At 54.6% G+C, this 9840-nt stretch overlaps 2 protein-coding genes across 2 annotated transcripts; both read left to right on the top strand.

Annotated features, from left to right (window-relative positions):
• The first annotated feature begins 2150 nt into the window (after nucleotides 1–2150).
• On the top strand, nucleotides 2151–4350 carry N656DRAFT_773375 (glycoside hydrolase family 132 protein). The gene is made up of 3 exons (XM_064814049.1): nucleotides 2151–2322; nucleotides 2493–3737; nucleotides 3804–4350. The coding sequence occupies exons 2-3, from the start codon at nucleotides 2517–2519 to the stop codon at nucleotides 3855–3857; spliced, it is 1275 nt and encodes a 424-aa protein (XP_064674862.1). The 5' UTR covers nucleotides 2151–2322; nucleotides 2493–2516; the 3' UTR covers nucleotides 3858–4350.
• Nucleotides 4351–4824: 474 nt separating this feature from the next.
• Nucleotides 4825–9829, top strand: N656DRAFT_721736 (Oligoxyloglucan reducing end-specific cellobiohydrolase). The gene is made up of 2 exons (XM_064812489.1): nucleotides 4825–9043; nucleotides 9116–9829. Exons 1-2 carry the CDS (start codon nucleotides 5172–5174, stop codon nucleotides 9786–9788), a joined length of 4545 nt encoding a protein of 1514 aa, XP_064674861.1. The 5' UTR covers nucleotides 4825–5171; the 3' UTR covers nucleotides 9789–9829.
• Nucleotides 9830–9840: the final 11 nt, after the last annotated feature.

The following is a 9840-nucleotide window of genomic DNA, read 5'->3' as shown; positions in this document are numbered from 1 at the left end:
AGAAGGCAGAAGCCAACCGCGTGATGTGCTGAAGAGTGAAGAGTAGCTTACTATTAAGAACAAAGCGACATCAAAACTTGCCGAGCAAGCCACATGTGTGTCGGTCCAGATGAAATACTGGTGTTCGTTCAGGCAAACGTCCGGACAAGGCTTTTCTCAGGAGGCTTTTACATTCGGGCGTTCCTTCCCTTAGTGCTCAACCCGGCCCGACGCATACAGATATGGACGACACATGGGAACAAGATCTTACGGCCCTTGCCCTGCCGACCCGAGGAATTGTAGCAGGGCAAAGATTGCAGTTTACGCTGGGCATCTGGCTACCAGAACGCCGACAGCTAACGAGCGACGCCAAACAACTCCAACTTGCGGACACTGACCGCTAGGACCTCCGTACTCAGTACCATATCCGTGTTCTAGGGCAAGTTCTGACGATTTCCTGTCGATGGTAATCCAGTAAGCAGGCGAGGCAGGCCGCGCCTATCTGACATATGGTGGGTTTTGATTCTTCAGTGCCGACTTCTGTGGGTACGGTAGTCTTCAGCGAGAGGCACGACTGCCAAAAGCCCAAAACCGAATGCGGGCGATCCTGTTTTGCTCAAGCAAAGTCCGCGAGATGAGAATGTGCACTTCCCCGAAGCTGCCGCGACTGTTTTGTTCAAGCCAAGATGCTGCTATTGCGTGTTTGCACAGATCTTTAAGTATGGCAGACAATGATCTGTCTGGCGATGGTAAGTGCCGCCCAGACCCGCTAGTGTATACGGTAGTGAAGAGTTCCGTTTACGCGCCGGCATCGATGCTCGGAAACAATCCCGGGCGAGGACTCGAGGTTTTGGTAGAAGGCCGACGTTCACCTCGCTCTTGTCCTGGACTCCTGGGGATCCCTCCTTGGCCCTAACTCGGAATGCGCCCCTTCCGCCGTGCAAATAGAGGCTGGAGATTGTTGCTATGGAATCAGAAAAGCGGCTGCAACAATCCCCAGACGCACTGCAGAGCGATCAACTTTCGACGGCGGGGAGGACGGCCTGCGGATACAATCAGCTCTGTTATGTATATGTGGTAGTCTTTCAGCGAGCTTTATCTGTTTATGTCTTGTATAATGTACCAAGTATGTCGCCCTGATGCGACTGGGATAGCTTGGTGGTGGCTATGAATCTTGTCCCGCCGAGCTTTTTAGGGTCGTCTTGGAATCCTGCCACCTCCTAAGTTAAGATTGGACGACAACAAAGGACATTAAGATTAGCATCCTCTCCGCGGACGTCGAGAATATTTGGCGTTTAGTCCAAGCAAAATCTGATATTTCTTGAACAGGTACTGTAGGACATCGAAGGAGGGAGCAGCAGTAAACAGCATCAATACCGGTGACGTCCAAACTTTTCTTGGAGGATTGGCCGGCAATCAATCTGGGACAGTTTTACGAAATTACGCACGCGCCAATCGCTTGACCGCGCGTATCGTAACGTGTTGAGTATTATTAAATCCGTCAACATTACGGAGGGGCTAGTAACGCTAATTATGTACACCGTTATCTCGAACGGAAGGTGATGATGGGACGATCGAGGCCACATCGGGGAGATGGAGAACAAACTCGGCCAGGGTACGACGGTGGACCTGCGCCGCGTAATGAGGTGCGCAAGATCCTCATAAGGGTGAGGAGCCATGGGAGCAAAGCAACGCAACGTCTAGGCATAAAGTGCAATACAAGGACACTATAATGAGTGAACACAACATCGATAACGCTGTGGTGCAACTTGAAGCTGTCATCTATGGTTTGCTCAGGTATCGGCTCACACATCTCATCCGTGAGGTTCAATTTGCCAACTGGTGCAGCCAACTGAAAGTGGTGGTTTTAGGGGCCAAGACCCAGGAAGCCAATCCGCAAGTTAGACAGGCACGGTACCTGCAGTAGTGGCGCATCCAGGAACCAGCGTGTAAAAATTTGGTGGCCCTCTGCCAATTTCGCCAAATGGGGAAGCACCTCAATCCCCACCCTGTTGGGTTGCTCTGCGAGTTCTGGGCGAAACATCCTGGCAGATGCTCATTTCGCTCCCTTTTCTCCCAGCCAGGCCCGCTGCCCGGACCAAGCGAACAGTCCTTGCTCCACCCCTGGAGGACGCTCGTTTCCGCTTTCTTCAGTTCATCCCTCTCTTGAACTGTTGTTGTCGCTCGTTTTCTACATTTTACGAACACTTCCATCCAACAGAGGGTCTTGGGCTCTCTCACACATTCCTTTGGAACACGCGCGAAGACAACGATCACAACCTGAATTGGAGACCAAGGTGACGGATACGTGAATCCACTTGTGCTCATCGCATCGATCGCTAGGTGAGTTCCACAGGAGGCCACAGGAGGCCAGCCGTACATCCTCACGCTTCGCCAGCCGGACCCTCTCCGCTTCTGGGTGATCTCGTCGTGGCCCTGGTAGGCCATCAAGGAGCACGGGGCAGGTGTTGACGATCTACATGGGCAGAGACTGACAGCAGCCCAACTCATAGTGTACATCCTCAAAACCGGCAGAGATGAAGGGATTCATCACAACTGCCGTAGCAGCGGCAGCTGTTGTTGGGGTTGCGGCTCAGCCTCACAACCATGGCCATCATCACCGCCACGCCAAGAAGCACGACCATGCGGCAATTGCGAAGCGCGACACGGTCGTCGTCACTGAGGTGGTCGAGGGCCCTACCGTTGTCAAGTATGTGCTGGATGGGCAGGAGGTCGACGCTTCCAAGGCGGAAAAGGGCATCTCGGATGGTGTTTTTGTTGTCATGGGCTCGACTAAGCCTTCGTTCACCGCGCCTGCGCCCATCGTCAGCACTTCGATAGCTAGTGACGACAAGGGAGGCCAGTTCTTTGAGAAAGCGGTGACAACATCTACGTCGTCCTCGGCGCCACCCCCCGCAACCTCGTCAACTGCGCCCGCTTCCTCCACCTCGTCGCCTGTTTCCCAAGGCACCGGCATCGACGCTGACTTCCCGGATGGCGAGCTGGACTGCAGCAATGTCCCGACCGACTATGGTGCCATCGCGATCCCATGGACTGGCACCAACGGCTGGACGACTCTAGCGAGTTTCGGAAAGTGGATCAAGGGCGTGGCCGTTGACAACATTGTGTCTCCCACCTCGGGAACGTGCAGCAAGGAGATGATGTGCTCGTACGCTTGCCCTCCGGGCTACGAGAAGACGCAGTGGCCCGAGGACTCGCAGGGCGCCACTGGCCAATCCGTTGGTGGTCTGTGGTGCAACGAGAATGGCAAGCTGGAGCTCACCCGTCCCAAGTTCAAGAAGCTCTGCCAGCAGGGTGCCGGCGGCGTCTTTATCCGGAACGAGCTCTCGAGCAATGCCGCCGTCTGCCGTACTGACTATCCCGGCAACGAGGCCATGGTCATTCCTCTTGACACCTATCCGGGTAACACGTATCCGCTGACAAACACGGATTCGTCGACATACTACAAATGGCAGGGCAAGCCTACAACCGCCCAGTACTACGTCAATAAACTGGGATATGAGGTCGAGGAAGCGTGCACTTGGAAGAGCTCAAAATACCCCAACGACGCCGGCAATTGGGCCCCGTGCAACATTGGTGTCGGCAAGAGTGAATCTGGCATAACCTACATCTCCATTTTCCCGAACTTGCCCACTAGCACCGCGGTACTCGATTTCGACATTGAGATTACTGGCGATATCTCCGGGACGTGCTGGCTCAAGAAGGGTTCATACTATGGGGGTGGCAACGGCTGCACGGTAAGCAAATTTATCATCCATCGGGGTTCTTACTTTTGCGTAGACAGCAGGCTAACAGCAGGATAGGTCGGCATGAAAGAGGGCGGCACGGCCACCATCGTGTTCAAGAACAGCTCTTAAGTGTGAGGGCACAAGACTGGATTTCATGTTGGATTGTCTTTTTCCCCTCCAGCCGTGGACCCTTCCAGCCCCTGACATTGGGTACGCAAGGCTGGTTAGGCCTTGATGCTCTTCTAACCATGACAATACACGAATGGCAGGGACGGCCAATGCATCCGAATCGTATCTTAATGGTCATATGTATGTATAATTGCTAAATATCGGGGATGCGTTGGCGGCTCGGCTTGCACGAGGTTTCGCTCTTTGGACAGGTTGCAACCTCTGCCGATCACGGCTTTTGTTTCATTGCTTCTTGGGCTCTGCATCTTATTATCTGTCAGGCGTAAGCGGAATTACAGAGATTGATACAACGTCTTGTTGCTCCGTAGTTCGATAGCCGTGCCAGTCTTCTTGAGCAACTTTCAACTACTAATACGCTAGTATGTACTTGTACAGTACAATACCTTGTAATCCCACCGCGGCAAAGGACCCAGAGTTGGGTTGATCCTCCCCGGGTATCTAGGTACCACGATGTAAAATGATCATACCGTTCCTGGCTTAACACTACGAGCCTTCACGTTTCTCTACTTCATCTAGAAGAAATGTTCAGTGCAGTCCCTCGTTTCTCAGGCTCTTCCACTGAGAAATGACCTGGAATCCCTAGGTAACAGGCCAGTGCAGTTAAGCATGTAACTGCATTTGGCCATAAGCGGATTGATTGACGGGAAGAATACGGTACGGAGTAATTACCTGAACCACTCTGTGGATTGTGGATGCCTCCCTAGAGTTCTTTCCCAGCAGTGCTTGTCTTAGTGGTGGTAGTTCACCTTATGTATTCGTATATACCTTATGTACTTGTACAGTACTGTACAGTACTGTATCCAAGGGGCCCAGACCAACTGTGGCGCATAGAAGTAATCAGTATCCGTACTCCGTAAGTCTGGCCGACTTGGGTATCCATATCAGCTCGGTGCTCGCTGCGATTGGCGAGCTGCGTCTCAGCTTGCGACGACATCTGAAAAGACAGCTAGATATTCCCGATCAGCCTCGCCTCGTCCAACTTTTGCACAAACAATCTGCTCTTCTTCAACCACTATACCGGTATTGCCGCTCTGTGTGCATTCGCGCTTCGGTTGAAAACATCATCGAATATAGACGACAGCGAAGAGCTGACGAACCTCTTCGCTTCGCCGCTTGCTTCTGGTTGCACGCGACAAGACGCTTCTCGGTGCTGCCTGAGCCTTCCCCTGGACCCCTTGGATTGAATCTTTCGCGCAAGGCTCTTGATCCCCAGCTGTCCTTCTTAATGACCGCCCAAGTCGCAACTCAAGCACCATGAGGGTCAGGGGAGCTTTACAGGTGGCGGCCTTGCTTTCGTCGACCCTTTGCGCGACGCCCCTCGCAGCGAAGAATGACCGGCCGACGTTCTACACCAAGTCGCTTGAAAGCATGCCCAGAAACCTCAACTATTTCGCCGACTCCGACGTTGTCTTGTTTCAGGACACAGATGCCAACATTGTTTACCGTTCCGATGACGCCGGCGCAAAATGGGAGCGCGTAGACTCGATCCCCGACGGCAAGGCCTGGCTGCTCAAGATGCACGAGTTCGACTCGAACCGGGCTTACATCCTCACCGAGGGCACGCACCACTTTCGCACCAGCGACCGCGGCAAGACATGGGACAAGTTCGACTCTGGCGCCGAGATGAGCATGTTCCGCAACGACATCATGCAATTCCATGCCTCCGATCCCGACCGTGTCATCTTCAACGGCATGGTCTGCCAAGGCATCTTCTGTCAGGAGGTTGCCATGTACACCACTGACGGCTTCAAAACTCCCGCGAAGGAGCTGCGTAGAAACACGGACGGCTGCTGGTGGGCCAAGTCTTCGGACCTGTTTACCACGGGCTCGGATGACCTGGATAAGAACCGCATCCTGTGCATCGTTAGGGACGCCTTCTCGCCTTTCAAGCAGGACCAGCGCTTACTGGTCTCTGACAACTTCTTCAAGCCCACCAAGGAGAGCGACAACATCCAGGAGTTTGAGCCTGACCTGGACACCAACAAGCCTGTAAAGGGCATTGTGAACGTTGCCGCTGTCAAGAAATACATTCTGGCGGCCACGACCTCCATGAACACAGACGAGATGGCCCTCTTTGTCACCGACGACACTAAGAAGTGGCACCGCGCCATTTTCCCCACGCCGCATGACAGCCACGACCACCGCATCATGCAGGAGGCTTACACTGTGCTCGATAGCACCAACTATAGTATCCAAATCGATGTCATGACCGCCCGGCTATCGAACTCGATGGGCGTAATCTTCACGAGCAACTCCAATGGGACTTACTTCACCGAGAACGTTGAGCATACAAATCGCAACAAGAGGGGCAATGTCGACTTTGAGAAGATTACTGGCATCCAGGGCATATTTCTGGTCAATACGGTTGAAAACTGGGAAGAAGTTGAGAAGGCAAACGCCAAGAAGAAGGTCGTCTCCAAGATCACGTTTGACGATGGCCGGACCTTTGAAGATGTCAAGACGGCTGATGGCAAGAGCATACATCTCCACTCGGTGACAGATTTAAGTAACGTGGGACGCGTCTTCTCCAGCCCCGCTCCCGGCCTCGTCATGGGCATCGGGAATACGGGTGGCCATCTCAAAGACTACTGGGACGGAGATCTCTATGTCTCGGACGACGCCGGCAAGACGTGGACCAAGGCGCGGGACGGGCCACACAAGTACGAATTTGGAGACCAAGGGTCTATCCTGGTTGCCGTGCGCGATTCGGAAGATTATGATGTCGGCGAAATCAGCTACTCCCTTGACCACGGGTTGGAGTGGAAAAAGGAGCCTCTCCCGGACGGTCTCAAGATCCTACCATGGATTCTCACCACCACCCCAGACTCGAGCAGTCTCAAATTCATCCTCATCGGGAAGACAAAAAAGGACTGGCAAATCATCGGCATCGATTTTGAGGGTCTTCACGAAGCCACTTGCAAGGAGGATGACATGGAGGAGTGGTTTGCACGGGTTGACAAGGATGGGAAGCCGACTTGCTTGATGGGCCATACGCAGAGCTTCCACCGCCGCAAGAAGAAGGCCGAATGCTTCCTCAAGCAGGAGTTCAAGCACACCGTGGCGGAAACCAAGGATTGCGACTGCACCGACATGGATTACGAATGCGATTTCAATTTCGAGAGAGATAAGGACGGCAAATGCATCTCCAGAGGGCCTATCGCCGCGCCGGAGGGAGCGTGTAAAGATGGCGATCCGGATGCCACCTTCAAGGGCACTTCAGGATACCGCAAGATCCCGGGAAATACGTGTAAAGCGACTCCAGAGATGGACGAGAAGTACAAGGATGTGAACCGGAAATGCGCTGATATCATCGGCAAGCCCTCGGGTCCGGCAACGGACAAAGTCGAACAAACTCAGAAATCCTTCAAAGGCTCGTGGGATTGGTGGGAGAAGCACTACCTTGAGCGCGGCGAGTCGAGCTCCGCTGACGATGAGACCATTATCATGCGTGGATGGAAGGGGTCGTCGGCGGGCCCCATTCATATCACCAGCGACCACGGGAAGACGTGGAAAACTCCAAAGGAGCTCGATGACGAGGACATTCAGCGCATCATCCCACATCGATACTTCAAGGACATGATTTACTTCGTCACATCTGGAAAGAATGTCATTTATTCTCCCGACCGCGGCAGGACCTTCCACAGCTTCAAAGCTCCCATGGAGCCGGCTGAAGCCTACCCTATATCCTTCCATCCAGACAAGAAGCGATGGCTGATCTGGATGGGCAAGAAGTGTGAGAACAACGAATGCTATGGAGTTGCCTCGTACAGCAAGGATGGCGGGGACCACTGGGAGACAGCGGGCCAATACGTCCTGCGCTGCGAGTTTACTGGATCCGCGGCCTACAAGTATCCCGATCGCAAGGAGGAGCAGATACTCTGCTTGAGGCATGAGGAAGAGAATAAGGACAGCACGGTAGTGCTGAGCTCGACCAATGACTGGTTTGTGAACGACGAGGTTCGCGGCAGGAACGTCAAGGATTTCGCCGTCATGTCCGAGTTTATCGTGGTTGCAAGCGAGAATACGGACAAGAAGACACTGGAAGCGAGCGCGAGTCTCGACGGTATTACATTCGCTGAGGCCCGCTTCCCCTATGACTTTGTGATTCCGCACCAGCATGAGTATACGGTTCTGGACAGCTCGACGCACGCTGTTAACTTGTTCGTCGCCACTGAGAGGAGAGAGAAGCACACGTACGGAACCATCCTCAAGAGCAACTCCAACGGGACGTCGTACGTGGTCAGCGTGAGGAACGTCAATTGCAATGACGAATACTATGTCGACTTTGAGAAGATGCTTGGCATAGAAGGAGTTGCCCTCGTGAATGTGGTTGCCAATCCGGACGAGCAGGGTAGCGCCCCTAAGAAGCTGCAGACCAAAATCACACACAATGACGGAGCTCGGTGGGCCTACCTGGCGCCCCCTGCGGACGATGAGTTTGGCAAGTTCCCCTGCCAATCCGAGGGCGACGAGAAGTGTGCGTTGCACCTCCATGGCTACACGGAACGCAGGGATCGCGGCAAGACGTACTCGTCCGAGGGCGCGGTTGGAATCATGTTCGCTTGGGGCAACGTCGGTGAATTCCTGGGTACGCGCAAGGATGCCGATACCTTCATGACTACGGATGCCGGCATCTCTTGGAAGCGGGTCAAGCAAGGGCAGTGGACATGGGCGATTGGGGACCAAGGTGCCGTCCTGGTACTCATCCAGACCACTGTTGTGGCAGCAACGAAGACGAAGGTCCTCTATTATTCCCTTGATCAAGGTGCAACCTGGACAGAGCATGAGTTCTCCGCCGAGGAGGTCGAGGTCTGGGACATTACGACCCTCCGGGCGGGCAATTCACGCAACTTTTTGCTCTGGGGGAAAGACAGCAACGGTCCCTTCACTTTGAATCTAGACTTTACAGGCTTCACGGAGCGCGTTTGCAAACATGACGACGACCTGGACAAGTCAGATTACTACATCTGGTCGCCGGAACATCCCTTGCAGCCTGACGGCTGCCTGTTTGGCCACAAGACGCAGTATCTGCGCAAGAAGGCCGACAGGAAATGCTACAATGATTTCAGATTGCAGCCACTGTACGGCAAGCAGAACTGCACCTGCACGAGGGAGGACTTTGAATGGTAAGCCTTCATTCCTCATCCACCCCCGTCGAAACAAGAAAGGGTGATACTGACACACTCTTCCCACATTAGCGACTACAACTTTGAAATGGACGCATTTGGGCAGTGCTCTCTAGTGCAGGGGCTTCCGCCACCGGATCCCGTTGCCTGGTGCGCCAAACACCCGGATGAGATTGAGTACCACGAGCCGACAGGCTACCGGCGCATCCCGCTGACGACGTGCGTGGGCGGGCGCGAGTACGACAAGGAGTCGCCCGTCCGCCCGTGCAAGGGCCACGAGGACGAGTTTGAGCGCAAGCACGCCGCGTCTCCCCTGGCCGTCATCCTGGCCGTATGCGCGCCCGTGGCCCTTGCGGGCGCCGTCGGCTGGTACGTGTGGCGCCACTGGAACGGCAAGTTTGGCCAGATCCGCCTCGGCGAGGACGGCGCGGCCGCCTTCGACTCGGACAGGCCCTGGATTAAGTACCCCGTCATTGCCCTCAGCGCCGTGGTGGCCGTCGTTGGGGCCTTGCCCGTCGTCGCGGCCGCCGTGTGGAGGACTGCCCGGGGCGCGGCCGAGAGGTGGGGGCTTGGTGGAGACGCCGGAGGAGGAAGGGGTGCCTGGAGCAGGCTCAACGGCTCGGGCGCCAGTGCGAGGCGGTTCACCACGAGGGACAGCTTTGCCCGCGGCTCGGGCGATTACGATGTCATTGATGATGACGAGGGGGAGTTGTTGGGGGAGGATAGTGACGACGATGCGGTATGATGTATAAGGAGGATTTTGGGTTATGGCTAGGTTTTCTTGCCTTTTTTTTTTT

The sequence above is a fragment of the Canariomyces notabilis genome (genome assembly GCF_033297395.1).
Source record: "Canariomyces notabilis strain CBS 508.74 unplaced genomic scaffold N656scaffold_1, whole genome shotgun sequence".
In the NCBI taxonomy this organism is placed as follows: Eukaryota; Fungi; Ascomycota; class Sordariomycetes; order Sordariales; family Chaetomiaceae; genus Canariomyces; species Canariomyces notabilis.
The sequence above is the reverse complement of the archived record's forward strand: the minus strand, read 5'-3'. Positions and strand labels throughout refer to the sequence as shown.

What these genes read in the sequence shown, in the direction of transcription:
- N656DRAFT_721736 (XM_064812489.1), top strand. Translation starts at nt 5,172, where the DNA reads ATGAGGGTCAGGGGAGCTTTACAGGTGGCGGCCTTGCTTTCGTCGACC. An exon ending in ACGAGGGAGGACTTTGAATG is followed by an intron (nt 9,044 to 9,115) that starts GTAAGCCTTCAT and finishes TTCCCACATTAG; the next exon opens with CGACTACAACTTTGAAATGG.
- N656DRAFT_773375 (XM_064814049.1), top strand. Translation starts at nt 2,517, where the DNA reads ATGAAGGGATTCATCACAACTGCCGTAGCAGCGGCAGCTGTTGTTGGG. An exon ending in GGGGTGGCAACGGCTGCACG is followed by an intron (nt 3,738 to 3,803) that starts GTAAGCAAATTT and finishes ACAGCAGGATAG; the next exon opens with GTCGGCATGAAAGAGGGCGG.